General features: G+C 33.5%; 1 protein-coding gene across 6 annotated transcripts in view; it reads left to right on the top strand.

The window, feature by feature from the left end:
* The window catches only part of LOC119069864 (innexin shaking-B), a 123744-nt gene that overhangs the window by 72755 nt on the left and 28007 nt on the right, over positions 1-22982 (top strand). For 3 of the 6 annotated variants that reach the window (XM_037174048.1, XM_037174039.1, XM_037174060.1), the window contains 3 exons: positions 5643-5808; positions 6179-6312; positions 8390-8582. In XM_037174048.1, the coding sequence (XP_037029943.1) occupies positions 5643-5808; positions 6179-6312; positions 8390-8582 (493 nt within the window). Of the gene's footprint in view, positions 1-5560; positions 5589-5617; positions 5809-6178; positions 6313-8389; positions 8583-22982 lie in introns of those variants that run through there. The other 3 variants (XM_037174079.1, XM_037174054.1, XM_037174068.1) reach the window with 3 other exon arrangements.

The following is a 22982-nucleotide window of genomic DNA, read 5'->3' as shown; positions in this document are numbered from 1 at the left end:
ATTCATAAAACTTTTTTTTTAAATTGAGAGACACTGTTTATTCGCCTAGTCGGTTGGCCTGTAGAGGCGCCACATTTTTTTTATAGTACTTCATTCTTACTGGACTATTTTTTTGTGAAACAACTTCACATTGATTCATTCCTATGAAATGTCACAGCAGTGAAGTTGTATCACATGAAAATGAGCGCAGTGACAGCAGTAATTTTATGACAGAATGTACTCCTATAGGAGAATGATGTTTAAAAAATAAGAAGAAATGTAATAGGGTTTACCCATATTTTAGTACATTCTGTCATAAAATTACTGCTGTCACTGCACTTATTTTCATGTGAACCATCCTCACTGCTGTGATATTTCATTGGAATGAATCAATGTGAAGTTGTTTCACAAAAAAATAGTTCAGTAAGAATGAAATACTATAAAAAAATGTGGCGCCTCTACTGGCCAACCGACTAGGCGAATAGTCTCAAAGTTTTTCTAAGTACATTAAAGGTGTAATTGATTGAAAGTCTGGGTGTATCTCAAAAGAATCTATCTTAACAAATACGAAATCGACCGCAAAATCCTAGCCACTATTTCATCTGAATTCAAAACGAATTATACTTTAAAGCTGTGACACACATTTCCTTTTGCTAAAATATGTTTTACCATTTAAACAGTATCATATCACCGATTGTTGGAGAAATGTCAAACTTTCGTCACTTTTTGTGTTGTCCCACAAAAAAGCGAAACCTACATCAGTCCATTCAAACTTAACAAAGTAAATGTTTGATATTATGCTGTGTGTATTACATAGCACCCGAAGAAAGTATAAATAAAAGCACATAACAGCACACATACCCGTACACAACATAACTAAAAAAAGGAAGACATTGTGCTATACCACTTTGAAAATGTTAACATGATTTATCAACGAGGGGTGTCGAGTATTTTAATATAATAAAGGAAAATTGATTTTTTTTTCTTCTTCAAAAACTTCAACCCATACAGTATTTAACAAGACGAAGGAAAAAAATGAAGAGTAGATAAAAATCTATTTTAAAAATAAACGATGAGAAGAAAAAAAAAATATCAACTCATCCACATCAACCATCAACATCACAATCACGATCGCGATATATTTTTATACACAAAATCCACTTATAGCGCAACATTGCCCAATCAATTAGTCCACCGATAATGTATGTAGAGAAAATATAAGAAAATGCCAAAGAAAATTAAGAAAAAAAAACACACAACCTCATCATGTGACGTAATTCGCCGTAGTTATTATTTTTATATTATGTTCCATTTAACGGTCGGTGTGTTGTGGTTTTTTTTTTGTTTTAATTTTTTTTCTATTAAGACAATGCCGCACTTTCAAGCCTTCGAAATTAGCGCAAGTCAAGTGCGTTGCCTTGACTTCAAACGTGTGCTTTTTTTAAGGTTTTGTATGTCGCACAAATGGTTACGTAAAGTGGAAATGACATAATTTTTTCTGATGACACGTTTACTTTAAGACACAGTTTAAAATATGAAAATTATAAGTTGGCGGTGTATATGTGTGTTGGTGTGACTGTAGTCGTTTGAGCGTTGTATCACTTTCGATTATACTCAACGAGGATTAAAGCCAATAAAAAAATGAATTGTGACAATGCACTCGTTTTATAACAAAAGCTCTTTGGTTTGTGGCACTCGAAGGTCAATTATTGCATTATTAGATGTATGACTTAGGTAATGATATTGCTTCAGCGAAACTTTAATGACGGTACAAGGTGTAATTTAAATTCACTCACAACGCAATGCGAGGTGAATCTTAAACGCTACCTACCTCGCGTTTTTAAGTAAAACACTTTTCATTTTTATGGGATGAATGCAGTTACTATTTTTGGAAAAACATTTTTCCATATTTTCTTGAATTTTCATATATTCCTATATTCTTCAATATTTTTCTTAATTTTCCTTAATTTTCCCAATTTTTTTTTACAATTTTGATAAATGTAGAAAAATTCTGAAAAATATGTGAAAATGTAGAAAATCATTGGAAAATATTTTTCATTCAGGAATCCTAAAACCGTTACATTCTCTCACCAGATATTGACTCAAAACAACAATTTCTCTGACTATTTCTCTCACTTTTTCCACTTTTCGTTCTGACTTACGTCACTTTTCGTTCCCACTTACGTCACTTTTCGTTCCAAGTTGTGAATTGATATCAATTTTCGTTCCCACCCAACTATGTCAATTTTATTACGGAATTCGTTATTTATTGGACGAAGTGAAAATCAAATGTTAATACAATTTCGGATTTTCATTTGTTATGAAGAATTGAGTAAAATTTGCGTAACATTGATTGAATTATTTTGATTACTCACGTAACTATGAGTGATTTATCGCAGGGTATGCGGAGACAGAACAATCAAAATGCTGAAGTTTGTTGTTATATTTAGTTCGGAAAGGTGACTTTTTGGTCAGCCTTGAATGTCACACGGAACAAAAAGGCGGGTTTTTGATCCAGGTGGTGAAAACGCGCCTTTTGTTCCTAGTTACATAATATTCCCAGAATTTGTTATGGGAAAATTAGGGAAAATATTGAAACATCTAGGAAAATATGGGAAATTACTTCTGTAATTTGCATTATAAACTTAGCGGAGTTTTTAAGCAAAAGAATTCTCTTGTAGAAAACATTGCTTCTTATGCAAATTACGGCAGAATATGTATATATGGTTGAAATGGCTTCTTGTGGGATCGTTAACCTTACATTTGGCTCGATTCATACATAGTAGCAAAATTTCCGTTTCAGTTTCGTCTCCTCCTTGTTATCAACTTTCCTCATTGATTTTGATTCCTTCGTTCAACTCCTTATCTTGTCCATAACGTTTTTTCCCCAACTGCTAACCATTTGTGTTTAATGTTTTCAAAGTAAAAATAATCTTAAACCTTGAACTGTATGGTAGGTGGTATGCAATAATTTACCCGCCGAATGAAAACTTTATTATTTCAAGGTTTCACACGAATGGCAAAAATCTTATTTTTTGCAAAACACACCACGCGATCACCTACTTACCTACTTTTGGGCACACGAAAAAAGAAAAATTTAAATCGAAGATGAAATGCATGCCGGTTGATTGATTAGGCTGGAATTTGTATTTTAGATTCCGTTTTTTTTTTGTTAACAAATTCCGTAGTACACGATACGGAATGCAAACAGTTTCGAGTATATTTGAATATGGCTCTCTCCTTGACGTTCAAGTAGCTATTAAAACAGTGAAGAGTTTTTTTTCTGCATAATAGTACCCCTTACCGTGATGACAAACAAAAAATAAATATTTTTTTTGCGATAAACTATATTTAGGTTAAAGGGGTTGGATAGGTGTTTGTTCCATTCATATAACAACAGTTTTCATTTATTTCTGTAATTTTCTTATTCATAATAAAAAGCAAAAAGCGTTTAGTCACATCGCCATATTCATATTACCACATCAACAACAACCCCCGTCTACAATTTCATACTTCCTCCAGCTTTTTTCTATTTTTTTTTTTTTTTAATTTAATTTCTATTATTCGCTGGCATTTATGTACAATGTGCACAAATATATACCATTCAGACACTGTGTTACAACCGATGAGACTCAGAATTTAATGCCATACATATACAACCGAGTCCCATTAGCTTAATTTTGTTTGAGTTTTATGTTAGTTTTGTATTCCTGTGTGGTCTGAATGTTTGTGAACTAATTACGTGTCATTAAAAATCTAAAAAGTGCAACGATAGGCATTTGCCACTGAACTGTTTGAAACGAATATGGGGTGCTGTGTACGCTTTTACATTGTAGTAGTTTTGTGTATAGTTTTGTGAATATTTGTTGGCTTTTGGTGATGATATTTTTGAAAGATATGTAAAGGAAGTAGGTACCGTATCTGCTTAATGTAATGCATTGCGAGTTTCAGCTAAAAGAAATTCATGAGAGGGAGTTGGGAGAACGACATGACATTGGGTGAGATGTGAGTTGTAGATGCTACTGCTATTCCTATAATTTTGTTAAGTTTTGCAATTGATGCGACGTGTTGTGCAACGAAACATTAGATTGGAGAGGGAGATTAGTGAGGCCTTTCGAAACTTCATTCATTGGTTTATGCAGAACCTATTTTTTGGTAAATAAAATTTGTCTGACTAAGTTGTATTTTGCTGTCATGTTTCTAATCTGGAACGTTGATTACAACGTGAGAAACTGAGCAAAGATTTTTGTAGATTTCAATGAAATTTGGAGAATATTTTTTGCAGAAAATAGGCCCTACATGTCGCACTAGATTCATAAAAAGAAGAATTAGAAGAAACACTCAGACAACACGTACTATATTTCACACAATAGGTTTTAAAAACAATAATCGCAAAACAGTTGGAATGGGACTATCAGTAACTTCTTGACAAGAAGACAATGATCATAACATTTACATATTATCGGATGCGAAATTTTTTCTGCAACGCACACCTACAATACGACAATATTTCTCAACACAATGCAATGATAAATCGCTTAGATCTATTTTGTAATTGCGTTGTAAAAAGTCAAATTCCAATGTCGAAAAGAGGTAGTTTTCAACATTCGTGCCAAAATGAAAAGGCAAAAACTTGTGTAGTGAGGATTTTGTATGTTTACTTCTACTCACAGAGAGTTGCTAATATGACGCCTGGGTCGTTTCGACTAATAGAGGGAATATGGGGTTTTTGAGAGAGAATTCAATACATTTTCGCTCAACCAATTTCAAAATCATTCGACATATTCCCTCTATCGGTCGAAACGACCCAGTCGTCATATTAGCATATCTCTGGCTAATCCACGTAATTTGTCTGTTGTAGTTGTGAGTTGCTATTACTGAAAACGTTGCTCATATCTCAGAAGTTCACGTGTCGCTATCTCTCGGTAGAAAAAGTAATACATGGAAGGAAGGGGTATGGAAGTTTTCAGGAGTTCTTTTTAATCGATTAAGTCATTTATAGCAAAACATTGTCCAGTCGCCAAAATCAAAATATCAAAACAGGGGCGGCTGTCAAAATGAAGCAATTGTGACAATTGTAGAGTTTCTTGGCGAAAAACAATTGCCGAAGAAAGTTACTAAAAATCACACGAGTGTGTTTACCACTATCACAAAGTTTTTGACGTAATAAAGTACGTAGTAGTTTACAGTGTATTCTGGCCTACTACCTGCCCCAGCCCCATGCGAAAGGTTATTTCCACATAAGAAAATGAAAAATGAATAGTTCACGTGTAATGGATCGTATGGGGTAAATTGCTATTTAATTGTCCACTTTCGCATGGGGCAGGTGGTAAAACGAATTTTTTGTTCAGAATTACGTTTTACGCGGAAAATCACTTGTGAAAACTTCTATTCCCTAATGGGGTATCCGAATGAATAACATGAATTGGATTGAAATTGTTGGATTTCAGTGGAAACTGGTGTATCGTTGAAGTCTATAATCATTATTGCGCATAGAATTAAAGATGAAAAGAAAATTTCGTTTGAATTCTATGCTCCATGTACTCAACAACACTCAATCAAACCCAAAAAAAATCATGCACTTAGACATTGCTTCTGAAATTGTAAATGTAAAATTATCAATAAAAAATACTCTTAGTTTCTGGCGCCGAATATCTTTTCAGACCGCTCACCCACAACAAGAAACTTAAGCAACATATACCGGATAGTACTTCGACATATTATAGACGGGGGAGCCAAGGGGGCTTAAACCGAGCCCCCGTAAATCCACCACCTAATATGGAATTTTTACGGGGAATCTATGCTTTTATGCAAGTGAGTAGATCATCGGTGAGTGTTGATTTCCATTTTGACTAATAATAACCACATTCCTATGTCTTATTTTTTTCATTTTTGAGTTTTGTGTAAGTACAAACGGTTTATCACACGGTGCTTCATGAATGTTTATCATCATGTATTGTCGATTAAAAAATAAAATAAAAAATCAAAGAAAAAAAGATCAAAAGTTTCTTGACGACAGAGCTGATTAAAGGGTAAAAACAATTTACTTTCATTCATTAGATCAATTGATTTCATATGAATACAATTGAATTAAATGTACTTGTCGTAGTTATGTCTAACAAACAATGTCCAATTTTTACTTTAATCTTTAAACAAAACTCGAATTCCTTTTTACTAATTATCTTATTCGAAATCGTAGATAAATCATGTAAAAATTGACTCCGCTGTGTTTCGACTGCATACGAATGCAACAGTTGTGCTATTGGTAACATTTTCAATAGCCGTGACTACAAGACAATACGTAGGAAATCCTATAGACTGTGTTCATACAAGGTAAGTTCTATTCAAAAAACATAAAATCAGAAAATTCTCCACGAAACCAATTTTGTTTTTATAGTTTTGCAGTGTTTTGTTAAAATGTGCATCGCACATTTATGGTTCGTTCTGTTTTATACGAAGAATATAATCCCCGTTTTTCATTTGTGATCAGTATAACAATTGGTAGTACAAATGTGAAAACGAAATGTCTTTTATTATTGGTTTTATTTACCGAAATTACTGATATTTACCCAAAATTTAATGAAAGATGTCAGTAAGTTTTATGATTCTTTACCAAAATTTACCAAAATTTATTGAATATCAGTAAGTACTAGGTAAATTGCAGTAAATTGCGCAATAAATAAATAAATAAATTTACCAATGGTATGCCCTGACTGTAGAAATATCTGTTTACCAAGATGACATAATAGGATGTTCCAAGACGAACTTTGTAGCCAGAGCGAAGCGAGTTTCGTTTTTCTCTCTTTTCCCTGAGGTGATCACAATGCTTTTGTTACCTTTTTTCTCCTCTCAATATGTCATGAGAAAGCTGCTTTTTGTTGACGTCTGGTTGAATGACATTTCTAGTGAGAAAAGTGCAGCACTTTCTCTCCAGTGAGTGGCGAGATATTAACATTATTATTTCCACTTGAACTGTTCCTTTGTTTATGTTTTCGAAAATGGTTGTCGAATTGATGTTGTTTTTGTGGAGAAAAACGGTAAATCACACCTCGTACATACGAATTTTTGTTTTATATTTTCTCCTCTCGGTAAACAAATAATTTTTTCATGTGTGCGTGCATTCTGCAATAATTTGATTTTGATGAAAAACAAATGGGAACAAATTGACAAAACAAAACAGAATTGACAGCTCCGGAGACAATATGTTTGTTTTTCCCTAATCTCTTTTTCCACAAAGTCGGAACTTTCATTTCGTAAGCGCTGTTTGTGACCAGAGCTTAGCGAGCTTAGCGAGAAGATAAAATTGACAACTTTTTCATCCCAAGGTTGATACATAGTTATTGACAACCAATACAACTGAAGTTGAGCTGAGGTGCGAAAATGACTGTTTTCTCACCTGAGTTGTGAAAATAAACTTTTCATCAATGTATTGTCAATTGTTGGAGTGACAATGTGACGATTTCTCAATGCGTTTGAGTGTAGAAAAAGATTCTCGTAACTCACACATGAAATATGTACTATTTACTTGGGGAAGTTTCTCCGCGAACTCTCCATCCCATTTATTGTCTCTCAAAGATACAATTATGTCTGCCTTTTTCCTCCGTTTTCTTCGATCGTAAATCGTTCGCTTCCTTGATCACTTAAGGTATTCAAATGCTTTTCTATGGGCAAGTGGTTCTTTATATTCTTAATTCCTAACATTTTGGGATGGCGATTATCATGTGACACGAATGAAACCTTGGACAATAAAATTCTGATAAAATCGTTGATTTTACCGCAACATTTTTAACATCTTCATTAAGTCCCGGTTTACAAAAAATCAAAAGCAAAACAAAAACATTTTAATCCATACTCTAATATAATCATGGCCCCGTTTTGTGACATTCCTAACATATCTCCCGATGTTACAATGTTTAAATGAGTATTGAAATTCTACGAATTTTTCAGAATCAAATTCGTACAAATTTGTGGCCTGTCAAACATGTGCGTCATGAGATGTTAATTTCTCTGAACTTGCTAATCATTCGCTCGTATTGCTTCACAAAAATAAAAATTATCGTCTTCGAGTATACAATAATGTCGCTTGCGGTATTCACCGTATTCACAATAGCCATTCGTTTGAGACTATTGAAAATAAACATTGTCGAAAACTCATTCCAAATATAAATTTGAACCGATTTCGAAATATGCTAACGGAAAACATCATTGTCACTTGAAAATTCCTTCTGAATGCTTTCCAACAAACTCAACAAATCGTATAATGCTGTTCCAATGCTGTGAAAAGCTTTTACACAATACCACTTCAGCATTACCACAAACCATTTTATACCATTTCTACAACATTATTAGCAAAGATTCAAACCGAATACCATTTTAATACAGCAAAGAATCGAAAAAAAAATATTTACAGAGATATCCCAGAAGACGTTCTCAATACCTATTGCTGGATTCATTCAACCTATACAGTGGTAGATGCATTTATGAAAAAGCAGGGATTCGAAGTGCCTTTTCCGGGAATCGATAATTCTCAAGGAAGCCGAGGTCCGTTGACTATAAAACATACGAAATATTATCAATGGGTGGCGTTTACGTTATTCTTTCAGGTAAGTCTAATTTATTTTTTATTCTGTGTCACTTTAGTTAAGACCCCAACCCATCGAAATTATGTTGTGGAGACGTTTCCGTGTTGTGGAGAGTTACGAAACTTTTTCGAAAGTGGTCTTGATTTACGGTGTGGAATTTTCTAATAAAAATTATTGATATGGAAACTCCAATAAATATCGTCGGTGTGTACCTTTTTTTATTTACGATTTCTGTTTCTCGTTTATTAAAATGTTGTCTGCAGAAAATTTTCGTGCGCCAATTTTATTTATTTTGATATTTTATTTTTTATCTTTTATTATTTGAAAAATGTTAATTGACTCTGACATTAACTCAGAAACAAGTCATTTATCATAAAATATTCACAAGCTAGAGACATAGACAGATTAAAAGAATGTTAGAGATACAATATGATGATGAGATGGATATCCGTGCGTGATATATACTTAATGGACTATTTGTAAGTGTTGCCGAATGTAAACAATCCCATTTCTTTCTGAATTTATTTTTTTTGTTATACTTTGCGCTCATGTTTTGAAACCAATGAAAATAAAAATAATTTCAACATTCGTTACGTGTTCGATATATGATAAAAAAATCATTCAACACGATGATCTTTTCAAGCGAAAAAAAAAATGGAAGAGAAATCAAATTACTCTCTGTGATTGTGTGGTTTTCTTTTTGTTCAAAAGTACGGTCTTTGAACATTTTTATTTATATATTCAACGAGCGAAAATAGTTTAGGAACAAATTAATAGAAAAATTTATTTGATCTAATCGACGATGATACGATTCGCGATGTTTTAACAACAAAAAAATTAATTCTTTTTTCACACATCCAGAATTATGTGTTGCGTTGGCAGAAAAGAAAATCTGTTTTTATCAAAATATTGATCGAAAATCGAAATTATTGAAATGAATTGTCTGTTGTGAGGAATAAAAAAATCGTTTAGCCTTTTCATTCACTCGTTCGGTGTATACATTCATTATGATTTCACTTTTTGGCTCTTTTCGTTACTTTGGCGTGTGAAAAAATATTTTATTCGACTCCGTGTTTTATTTGTTTAACCTTAATAATTGTTTCAAATTGATATTATTTTCGTATTAGACTATTTTCACCGTTCACTGTAGTGATCTAACCGTATGTTAGATGACCATGTGCATATTATACATCGTTCATGTAAAAATATCTGATTTACGACGGACGAAAATGAGAATTATTTTCTATTTTTAAAGTTGTGTTGAGAAGGTTTTCTTCTTTCTTTTTTTTCGATATTGCAGAACATCCGTAACAGATATTACCTTTGGTAATGTGGTTTTCAATTTTAGATATCAAATTTCTCCTATATTATTTCAACAACAGATAAATGCTTTGGTAGTTTTGTAATTCTTTACAAATTGTTGCAAGATGTCGATGGTTACAGTGCCTCTACCGCATTGACTCAATTTTGGTATTGTATTTCATGCTCAGTTACTAGAAATTTATTTCTTCTTCATGGTCTCACTATTTTGCCTACTAATCAACTATCTATTTATCGGATGTTGTTTCTCAAATTGTTACCTTACTGGAATTTTAATGAAAAAAACTTGATCGCTCCTAAGAGAGTAATAAAAAAAAATTAGATAAATGGAAATTGAATCGCAATCGAACGATTGAATCTATTACCTGTTTTGTTTTAAGTGCCGTTTGTTTGCTTGATTTAATAGTTATTTACATGAAAAGGGATATAAAGTTGAAAAGTCGAGTTTTCGTGTAAACTTTTCATTTTATCCCGAGTTTTGTCTCGGATCAACAAAATTCACACGAAAACTTTACTTTTCATCTTTTTATCCCTAGTCATGTAAAATACTATTATCTACCTAGGTGAAATAATAGCAGTGAAAAAGTGCTATAATTTCGCCGTCGGTAGATAAAATAGCGTATTCACCTCTGTCCAAATGTTTATTTAGACACTTGGTGTTATAACATTCGCCTTCGGCTCATGCAATAACTCCCCAAGTGTCTAAATAAACATGTGTACAGAGGTGAATAATCTACTATTACATGCTTTTGAATGGTAAACCAATTCTCTTGTTTTCCCTAGGTGTGAAATAAGCCACTTTAGACTCTAGGGAAAATAAAAGCATGCAATAGTATTTTACATGACTAGGGATAAAAAGATGAAAAGTACAGTTTTCTTGTGAATTTTGTTGACCCGAGGCGAAGCCGAGGTCAATAAACACACGAAAACGAGACTTTTCATTATCCCGAGTTATGTAATGGATTTTACATGCTGAGGGCGTCGAAAGAAGTGCTTAAAACATGAAAAGTACGGTTTTTGACGCATGTAGCATGTAAAATCTATTACTTCTCTAATTTTAACATATATTTTGCTATTTAATAAAGCACCGCTCTGACCTAATCACACCTTTTTTGTCGTTGCTTTCGATAACAGATGGTTTCCGTGGAAAAATGGTGTCCAGGGAAAATGACAGTTATCTTGAAATTTCGTATTTTTGAGATATTTGCGGCTATGTAGAGTGTTAAGGTTAAGTGTCAATTATAAAGTTTCAGTGGCGGAGACAAGATTTCGGGGTTTTAATAAATTCTTCCCAACTCAGCAGCCCAGATATGTGTTTTAGGGCTTCGTTCGTGCAGGAGCGATTATAGAGTTTGTCGAGAGGAACCAATTTGTCGAAGAAGCGTGTTTCCTACCTCATCTGCCCTTTTGACGCATTTTTGTTGTAAAATTTTGTATAATTTTAAAATGTTTGCGCTGATGCACAGAATGCATCAACAAAGCTGATATCACTCGTTTTTGAAAATCGAGGCGGACCTGAACTGCGTTGCCCATTTGTCTTTTGAGGTTTTTGTGGCATAATTTTCAATGGCGAAGAATTTTCTAACACAGAGGTTCCCTTCAAATTCTTCGAACTAATAAGGATTTTCAATAACAATTAGTACAGTCAGAGGCAAGGAGATTTCCGCAAGAATTTGCTTCAGCTGTTTTTCAGCTGATCCACACATACAATCAAACGGTTTAAGGCACTACACGCTTAACAGTGGTACATCCGTATAAAGGCGCATAAACAGTTTTGGTTGTTGGTGTTGTTCATCTGAAAAACAGCTGAAGGAAATTCATGCTGAAATTTCACTGCCTCTAACTGTATCTGAGGAAGGTTCTTTTTTAAAGAAAAGTGCGACCCCTTTGTTGACCACTTGATCTTAAAACGAAAATTGAGTTGAACGCCACAAGATAATGGCTCGACGCCGAGATTCTATTTATGTTAAAAACCGCAAAAAAAAATCGACTCAACGGGTTTCCCAAATGGTTATTACCCACCCTGTCATTTGTTTTTACAAGAGAAATACAATTTCTTTCCGTTCGAAACATCGATAAAACTATACTGTCGATAGTAATACTGTTCTACCAGCACTCCTAAATTGATTAAGAAATAAATTATTAACTTGATTGGTTCATACGGAAAAAAACATCTGATGCAAGATTCAATGTCCTTCATAGTGTATACCAAATTCAATTATTAAACTTGTACCTTGCCTATAAACTGATAAACACATCGGAGATAAAGAAATCACTTCAACTTCATTTATGTGTTTTTTCATCTTCATTTATGTGTTTTGTGGTAACATTTTCCCATAGTGCACAACAGACAGACGTCTACCGTAAACGGTCGACGATATGTGGGAAAACTTTGTTATTCTGATAGATGTCTTTTATGAATGACCCTTGCAATGTTACTTATGAATGAAAGACGTTGCAGTGAATGGTAAAAGAAGTTATTGCCACAAGGTTTTGCCAGTCTTTTTTCCTTTTCCTTTCTTTTCTTTTGCGTTGACAAGAAGTGCTCTCCGAAAGTTTTCTTCAGGAAATAAACTTTTTATTTCATTTTTGTTATGAACTTTTTCATTTATATGCTTGAATGTTTATTGAACTCTCAGCGCATATGGTAGAAGGTAGAATTTGTGTTTAGAGGACTAAGGCCGAAAATGTTATTGTTCAGATAGTATCAATAGCAATGGGTAACAGTGTTTACATGCTTGCGGGTCAAGAATCGTTCTTTTCATCGAACGTCTTGAACTTTCGACGGCAATTAAATGTGAAATCTATTACAAAAGTCGGCTTTGCCTCGAATCAACAACATTCACACGAAAACTATCGCTTGTTAAGTAAATAGTGATTAAACTCTTGTGTTGAGTGTGAGGAACATTAATACGTTTCCATAAAAATCAATTGTATCATACACAACCGTCTGATGTTATTTCGCCACATTCGTTCATTAAATGAATTATTTTGAAAAGCTCTCAATTTGGTTGAAACTCAGTTGCTATCCTTTCGTTCAATTTGACTTATTTCCGGTTTCCTATTGAAGGCACCACTTATTGTTGTTAATACGCGAAAACAATAAAGAGTTTACTTAACAAACATGGTATTCCATCATCTAATAGATGAAAATTACATCTTGCTGCACTGAGTAAATTGACGGAAATAAAAGACAAAGTTTCACTCTGTACCGGAAATGGATTACTTTATTTACACAACTATCACAATATGAAGCACTAATGCAATTAAAGAATAATAAATTTGGGACAAGTAAATAGATGTTCGTGACAACATTGTTCTTGAAAATGGATTCTTGGAACAAAGTGCAGTCTGTAACAACACTCGTCGGCAAAAATTGGACTCTTTTGCTATGTATGCAAAGATACCAGCTAACGGAATAGATTGTCACCAATCAGTCAGGAAGACTAAGAGAGAATCTCAACAGAATATTATGGCTTGTTCGCAGTCCCTCTGTTATATATCCGTTTCCAATTTCTGTTTATTAGTTTAAACATTCTAAGAATGTAGAAAGCTTAACGGAGTCCTTCTCACAACAAGTACATTCATAGAACAGGGAAATCTTTATGCGTTGTTGGAACCAGTATTTACGTATTATTTATGTGTCAGTAATTCGTATCAAGTCACCGTGCGTATTCATCGAAAATTCAGATAATTCCCTTGACTGAAAGTCATGGGTCTTACGGATGATAAACACCCTAAAATGTTTGTCACACAATGATCACTACTATGATTGAAAATGCATGAATGTATGACCAAAAACCTAAAATACAGAAAATGTTTGTCACACTTTGATGATTCGTTGATAACACGATAACTTGAGTAATTTTCAACGGATTTCCAAAAACTTTTTTTTAATCGACGGGGAATTGAATTAATGAGGTTAAGTTCGAAGATGGGCTATTACGGTCGGGTGTTCTTAGAGATATTCTCAAGAGAATTTTTGTCTGGTCGCTTGATTCCACGATAACTCGAGTAGCTTTCGACGGATTTCCAAAAATCTTTTTTTTTAATCGACGGGGAATTAAATTGCTGAGGCTAAGTTTGAAGATGGGTCGTAACGGGCTGGTGATCTTAGAGATATTCCCAAAAGAATTTTTGTCTCGTTCCTTAATAACACGATAACTTGACGTAATCCTCAACGGATTTCCAAAAACTTTTTTTATTCGACGGGGGATTCCATTCCCGAGGATAAGTTCAAAGTTGGGCTATGACGGTCGGGGGATCTCAGAAATATTCCTAAAAGAATTTTTGTATCGTCCCGTGATATTATTGTGTTATTAGTTGAGTAATTCTTAATGGTCCACAAAAGACAATTATCCTACTAAGAAAGACATTTTTGGGTTAAGCTCGTTAATGGAATATACTGGAGTAATATTCTAGGATTTATTCCAAAATTTTGTGTGTGTAATATCTTTATATCGATGATAAGAAAGAAATTAAAGTTTGGACGAGTGTGAACTTTGCGGCCGTAATCACACGAGTTTCATTTTTATTCAATATGTAAGCAAGAAATTCGCCTCTTTCCAGGGTCTGCTAGAAGACAAAAAAACTTAAGAGACATCGATGCTTAGCTAAAATTGTAGCCTACATTTGCGTATCTCGTGCTGCCTTTTTGATGGTATCTTTTCATCAGAATCCTTTTTTCAAAACACACGACCGCAATAACGACCACGAATGAATTAGCTTTCAACAGAACATAGATTTGGTTGTAGCAAAGCACCTAGCAGGGTAATAGAGGTTTTTACACGTCAAATAGAGTAGTATTTTGATACCAATAATACCATTAGCAGCCTTAATGGTAATTTTGCAATGACATTGAGAAAAAAAAAGTATGGAAATATTCGCATGCTTCGATTAAAGTACTACTTTATTTTTTTCTACTACCCTGCTAGGTGCTTTGGTTGTAGTCACTTGACCAGTTCTGAAAAAAGTGATCAGTGTAACGAAATTTTCATAAACTGCTCAGTTTTCTCAGGGCTGGTCAAACTGCTACAACCAAATATATTTTATATTGAAAGCTAACACATTCGTGGTCGTTATTGCGGTCGTAATACTTGAAAAATGGTGCTGGTGGATATATATCACCAAAAGACAGTATTTAAAAATCACCCAAATGTATACTTTTCAGCAAACCATCGATGTCTCTTAAGTACTGAAAATACGAATGAGCCAGTATATGGTCAAGTGCTGGAATTTCTCATATACGTGTTTTGTATCGAAAGTAGGGTACGCATACCCTGGAATACTTTTATATACTTTTAGAGTGATTTTTTTTGCTCGGATTACAAAAATCTTCTTTAGAAAAAGTCAGTCAGTCAAGGGATCTGACCCATCCAAAAGATGTGGCCTAGTATAAATCTAGTTCTTCATTTGTTTAACGAAGAATATTGTCAAATAATAAACAACGAGACTCATTTACTGCTTGAGTTGTTGTTCAATTCATACCAGGTCACCTTTTATGTTCAATCGTAAATTCGGAAGATAGTAATCTAGTTCTTCATTTGTTTGACGAATGATAAAGCTCACGAATACAGCCAAAACACTTCTAAATCGGAGAACACAATGAATTCAATGTTATGCTAAAGTAATTGCTTTAAAATTCGTTGAGACAAAAGCAAACTCTGTGACTATTCCTTTTTCGCGGAAATTTAATTTTCTCATAGAAATTGTCTGATGATCTGCCAATTGAACTTATTCATCCAAAAATACAATCATTACACGTTCAGTCATCTCTTCTTGTGGTATATAATTAGCCTCCCTATCTAAATAGTTATACTTTTAGGAATTGATGATCTTTACACGTTTCAATTTGTAAAAAATTCGATCAATGTCCAAAATTCTCTTTTTCATATCAATTTTCAACCCACTCAAATATGACTGAAATGTGAGCAAAATGTTTGTAAATCTATGAAGCAACGGGTGCGTGAACTGAACAACATATTTTGTGGAAACTCTTTTTTGTCACAAAGTATATATTTCACCTTTACACGTTTTAATGTGTGCAGAAACGTTTAATAACAAAAAAATTGGAATGAAAAAATAGATAAAATTGATACATTGATTGGGCATGATGCAATGTGAAAGTTAAAATTAAATTGAAAACGAATGGAAAACATATGGGAGGTGAAAAATTGTTTGAAAAAAAAAACCGAAAAGAATAAAAATTTAAAATGCGAACATGTGAGAGAATAGCGCGTACATATGTTACGTGTGTTCTAACACTAAACACCGATATTATATGCATGTGTAACACACCACTGATTGTGTACAAAATGGGTACGATAAACAATAGTATGTTGTGTTACAAGTATTGTAATGTTGATTTTTTCAGCACTAGACCCAAGTTTTCCTTACGAGCGGAGCGAGTAAGGAAAATTGGGTCGTGTGCTGAAAAAATCTCATTACAATACGTGTAACACATCATGCTTTGTGCCAACCGAGAATTGAAATAGACAAATGCACAAAAATTCAGAATTTTCATTGTAAACAATCACTCTTCGAATTTGATTGATCACGTTGCTTTGCATTTTTTTAAAACGAATGCTGTAATAACTCATACGAATTTCATTTCAACACTGGTTTGAGTGTTGTAATAAGCCATGAAAACGGGTGTTGTAATTTTGGACATTTCAATCTAGTTATCGATATTGAAATCCGTCGTATTTCAATTCTCGGTGGCACAAACATATTTACGTCATCGACTGTGTATACACGAAAAATCTATTTCATTCTAGTTTATTAAAGCGCGAAGTGAAAATAAAGCTGGAAACCGAATAAAATGCCACGAGTTTTTTTTCTTTCTTCTGATCGGTCTTAGTTGGACTGTGTAGTGGTTCAAAATTCTTTAACATGTAACATGTTTAACATGTCACTGCAAAGAAATAAATTTCGAATACTTAATATGCCATGTGACAAGATGTGCAATAAATTGTGTCTCACCTTATCATTTCGTATTCATGTTAAATGGTGTAAGCGAATGTTATGAAACAACGTGAGATGGGAAAATAAGCGGAAAGTCTTATATAAAAATGTAGAATCAGTATAACTACACTGAGACGGTGTCTTGAGGGAATTTTGTAAAGTGGACCAGATAGCCCTTGGCCTCAATGGTCTAAGATCGCAGTCGTTCAATTTTAATATTCTTTTATTGTTACTACGCCAACCGGGTGAAAGTTCAAAAGTCAAAAAAAAATTCTGTGATTTACTGCCGCTATGGACTATTGACATACATGCACAGGGGTTTATTGGATACCGATTCCTGGAAATCTAACAGGTTATGGGCCCAGGACACGAAGAGGGAAAGAGTCAAGATCCTAAATTAAATTTTCTTTCGGAACGGACGCTTTAATTATTCTTTCGGATATTTTGACGTCTTCCCGAATCCTCGAAATCTAACAAGTTATGGGCACAGGATATAAAGAGTAGAAGTAGTATAGTTGTATTCCGGAAAAGACAGAGGTTTCTAAATTAAATTGTCTTTCGGAACAGACGTGTTTGTCTTTAAATTATTCTTTTGTATATCATGAAGTCTTCCCGAATCCTCACAATCTAACAGGTTATGGGCCCAGGACTCGAAGAGGGAAAGAGACAATATTCTAAATTAAATTGTCTTTCAGAACAGACGTGTTTGTCTTTAAATTATTCTTTCGAATATCTTGAAGTCTTCTCGAATCCTGGAAATCTAACAATATTTACGATCGTTGCTAAAGTGTAATATGAAAATGTTGAATGTCGATTCTTACATACTGTCCGATGAGTTCTGGTTAAAGTTAGATAAGATAAGATAGATAAGAAGTTTTATATAAAGGTTTGATCGAGTTATACATGTTAAACTATTCGTTCAGGGATATAGCGTCAGAAATATCAAGGAATTTGTTATCGACCACTGGCACAAAAACAAGCTGTGAGCTATACTGTTTAGGCATTGGCAATGATTATCGATAATTATCGATTATCGATTATTGATAGTCGATACTTATCGTTTTTTTTATCGATTATTGATATTTTGATAATTATCAAGATATCGCTAATTCGATATATCGATATTTCGGTCCGATATATATCGGTATATTATCATGAATTTTCAGATAAATATCAAAATATCGATATTTTGATAATCGAATTTCGATATTTTGATAATTATCGATAATTATCAAATTATGGGCAACGATATGATTAATCGATCATTTCTTTCGATTGATATTATCAATAATATTGAACGTCTCTAATACTGTTGTCTTTAATAGGAAAAGGCACAGTAAAACCAAAGAAGTAAGAGATTTGATATCAAACACTGAGCGATGCTAGAAACACAGGATGTAAGAGATTAATCGTTATATAGCTATACGTTTCCAGCATTTTCACACATTTCTCTAAATTTTTCTCACTTTTCCTTAATTTTTCATAAAAAAATCCTTCGGAAAAAGGAAAATGTTTTTCCAAAAATAGTAACCTGACTTGAACGTCTTTTCAAAGTTTTCGTCAAATTATGTTCAAAAGTCGACAGAAAATTTATGTTACGCGAACGAAAATCATGTGCAAACGTGTTATTTTCAACTTAATTAAATTATTAACAAACAAATTCACGATCATCTTTGATATTCAATAAATTACCAAATTTATTATACCGCAAGGAGTCTAGGCAATTTAATTTTATTTTCTTCATAAATAAACCAAACACAGAAATGCTGTTAAACTTTAACGTAAACAATGCACTCTTCGATTCGGATGGGTTTTAGGAAGCCACGAAACTACATTAAAATCAATTAATTGACTGGATGTGTTCGGTAATGTTGTTTTAAATTGAATATAAAAACGAATTAAAGTATAATTTCCAAAATACATCCAGAAATAGCACCCAAACAGCATATATAGGAGGAGGATCATATCATTAGTAAGTTCCATTATATTAAATATACACACACGATGGAAGGCATTGACGTTAGAGTGTGAACATGGTTTACGTTAGAAAAGACCCTTTTCTGTTTACATTGAAAGTTTAAATAAATTATTGTTTACTACGAGTTGTCATTTTAATTACATTTTCATTTAAATTTACTATGGAAATGGTTAACAGTTAATGGCAATTAATAGAATTACTTAGTTTGAGGTTTCAATAACTGGCTCAACTAGCTCTGATAGTTTATATTAGACGAGATAATTTATAATTATACGTCTTCTAGTTAGAAAGGAAAATTTATATATTGAATTTTCCTGGTCGAATTACGGGTGTGAAAAATGTGTTTGGTAAGTTTTGTAGCAGAAAAGATTTACTTTTTCCGGAAAACAGATCGATTTGTTATGAGTTTGGTTGATGTATACAAGTTCAAAAGAAAAACAAATTTCTGTTTAAATATTTTCCAGCGTTTACTTACCCCGTATGATACGACACCGTACGATAAAAAAAAGTAAATAAATTTTGAAGCAATCTGTTTACTTATGACTGTGCCTAACCTGTAGTATGGGCCATTACTTGAAAGATTGCCACTGGGTGGAAAAGAAATTCTTTTTAGTACATTGAACCCATTTCAAATAGGTACGTTTTCAAGATGTTTTATTCCCATGAAGCTGAAAGAACTGAATCCAAAAATTACAAGGAAAAAGACGATAGTTGAAGAAAATAGTGACCAAGGAAAAGTCAAGGAACTCTTCCATGGAGCTGGAACAGATGATGATGAAGCTACACAAAGCTAATTAAAATTATGTCTCAGTACGACAATTTATCGTCGACAGAACAATTTATCAATCGTCACACTAGCCCGATAATACGGCTAATTCCATATTGAAATTTTTAGTTAGTTTCATACATGTAGCGCTGTAGCGGTCACAGAACTTCATTCGGTTAAATCGTTTAAAGCCAAAAAACGTTCTGGCAATTACCGATGACTCGATGACCAACAAAAATTTTCTATGATTTCTTCGACAAAGATTTTGCTTCTCTATCAGGATGTAGATTTATGAATACCAGAAGAGCTTTTTAAGACAGTAAAAGCTTTCACAAGAGAAAATTTTGCGGACTCTATACACCTTTCAGGAACAGCTAATCATCTAATCATCAACAGTAATATCGGAAATAAGCGATGAATTCTGATTAACGTGGCCTATGTAGTGCAACATACGTTCATAGAAATGCAGTAATTGATTTTGTTTCGAACACTCGGCGCTATACTTTGAACGAAAGAAGCAACAGAATTATGTTGGGGATCCTCTTCTACGATGTTAAATCATTTCAATTTCAAAAACGTTCCACTTTGAAGGACTAGAGTTTTAAGTTAGCATAACTTAAGTTCACTTCACACAACAATTGTCATGTGCTATTTGGGAAAATTATTATCGTGTCCACTCAAATGGATTTAGCAAATGACATATTCCTCTCGCCCTTTAAATTGGCAGTTTAGTAGAAAGAAATGTTTGTTGTGTACCCGTTCTCTTTAATAAAAAAAGGAGAAAATAGGAAATTCCAACTCGAGCGAATTAACTTTTGCTGTTTGAAATCTCCTATTCGGGAAACAAATAACTATTTTTTAAACAAATGCCCAAAGTCTCATGAAGAGTAAAATCATTTACATCCGTGTGCGTCATATAATAGCTATGGTCTTATTCATAAGCTCTCAGAACAGACGACGCATTTCCATAACTAGCGTCGGATATCATCTTACACTTATACTATTTTCGAATTATTTTTAAACAAGAAATTATACTTTAAAATATAATGCAACGAAGTCACTACTGCCAGATTCGCGCAATAATATTAATTTAACGTTCCAAATATAGGCGGTGTGTAACATATGTTTTGGAATCCAACAAAGTACGGACGATGATAATATTTTGCATTTTACGCTAAACATTTCACTTCGTTTCTGTCGTAGAAGAAGAAAATTATAAATTTTCTTTTTTGAATGACCTTTGCGAAAATGATTTCTTTTTGCGACACTGAATGACATATTTGAAAGCAACATCCTATTATTTTCGATGTTAAATCCTTCGATTTAGCCATATAATGCAGTGATGGAGCGGCTATTTTTAGGATTTCATAAATACAATAATTCCAAACATTTCACATTCATCATAAAGAAATGTCGTTACAGAAAGTTGTGTGGTTTTTCCGAATAAAAATTTTCGGGAAAATTTTTAATTTCATTTGATTTATGAGATTTTAACGACAAAAAAATATGACTCAAAATATTAAGATAAAACGCAGTATTTCAATTAACACATGTGTGCCGTTTATACTGACGAATATTACTGAACGAGTATTGATAGATTCATATCGCATTCGATTGAAGTGTTCCTAAATGCATAGGGAAATCTTCAATTTATTTTCCGATCATTTTGTAGACCTGTAAGAGTCTAATAGTCTACTTTCACTGAATAGAGATAAAAATGAGAGATTTACTAAATGCAACAAGTCTACACAGAGTGTATCAGAGTCGCCAATTTTTAGAAAAAAACCCTATTGTGGACACTTCATTTGTCCGTCTGTCTGTCTGTCTGTCCGTCCATGTGTCTGTGTCACAAATAAAAAATGAGACGATAACAGCCTTGATTCAAAATTGCAAAGCTACTATGAGCAAATCAACACCAGGCAAATAATAATTATTTGTTATCTGATAACCAATCGCTCATAGTTGGCATTGCAATTCAAAAATTTGGTAGTTGCTAGTTGGACTACCACGGTGATAGTTGACAACCGAATTAATTACCAACGAGATGTTTACTATTCGAGAGCTTCGCAACGACTGATGCAATTATTCTGCATGCTTGTCTATTTATAACTCGAGAATTTGGTAGTTGGCTGCCACGATGATAAATTGCAATGCTACTATGAGCACATCAACACCAGGCAAATAATAATTATTTGTTATCTGATAACCGATCGCTCATAGTTAGCATTGCAATTCGAAAATTTGGTAGTGGGGATCTGACAACCGAACGTAATTTTCGGCAGAGATGTTTACTATTCGAGAACTACGCACCGACTGACGAAATTATTCTACCTGCTTGCCGATTTATAAAACGAAAATTTGGTAGTTGATAGTTTTGGTAGTTGATATTTTTGGTAGTTGCCAGCTGAAATTCAAAATTGCAAAGTCACTATGAGAAAATCAACACCAGGCAAATAATAATTAATTGTTATAACCGATAGCTCACAGTTAACATTGCAATTCTAAAATTTTGTAGTTGGTAGCTGACTGCCGGTATTATAATTGACTACCAAACGTAATTTTCGGCAGAGATGTTTACTATTCGAGAGCTGCGCACCGACTGACAAAATTATTCTGCCTGCTTGCCTATTTAAAGCTTGAATTTTTGGTAGTTGACCACCAAAATGGTAGTTGACTACCATACTGATAGAGAGGTGGTAGAGATGTTAACTGTTTGAGAGCTGCACACCGACTGATGAGATTATTTAGGCTGCTTGCCTATTTATAATTCGATAATTTGGTAGTTGACTACCAAACTGGCAGTTGAATACCAAAATGGTTGTTGAATAGTTGAGTTTGGTAGTTGAATACAAAATTGGTAGTTGAATACAAAATTGGTAGTTGACTACGAAACTGATAGAACGATGGTGGCGATGCTTACTGTTCAACAGCTGGATATCGACTGAAGAAACTATTCTTCCTGCTTGCCTATTTGTAACTCACGTATTTGGTAGTTGGTATCTCGAGAAGTGAGAAAATTGAGAGAAAGAAAAAAGACCTCACTAGGCTTATAGCCGGTCTATTCTTGTATACATACTGTAGCCTTGTACAACAGCGGCGTCGTGCTTACAACGGTTCCTAATTAGAATTAAATATCATTTGTTCATATGTCTTCAAGTAAAATGAAGCGAGTACCAATCTATAACGTGATTGTTCACATGCTAGCGGTTCTGATGTAGACAAAATGAAGTGTCTGTTTCATCAGTTGAGATCAGTAATATTGCACTGATATTTTGAATCGGCTACTTCATCTGAGAAAGATATATTCAACTGATTGATTGACGCGAAATCTTTTACTTCAATAGTTTGAACATTTCATTTTTATGTATAATAAGCGAACACCGGAGCATAACAT

Source organism: Bradysia coprophila, chromosome II (assembly GCF_014529535.1).
Source record: "Bradysia coprophila strain Holo2 chromosome II, BU_Bcop_v1, whole genome shotgun sequence".
Lineage (NCBI taxonomy): Eukaryota > Metazoa > Arthropoda > Insecta > Diptera > Sciaridae > Bradysia > Bradysia coprophila.
This window is presented reverse-complemented; position numbering and strand designations above follow the sequence as displayed.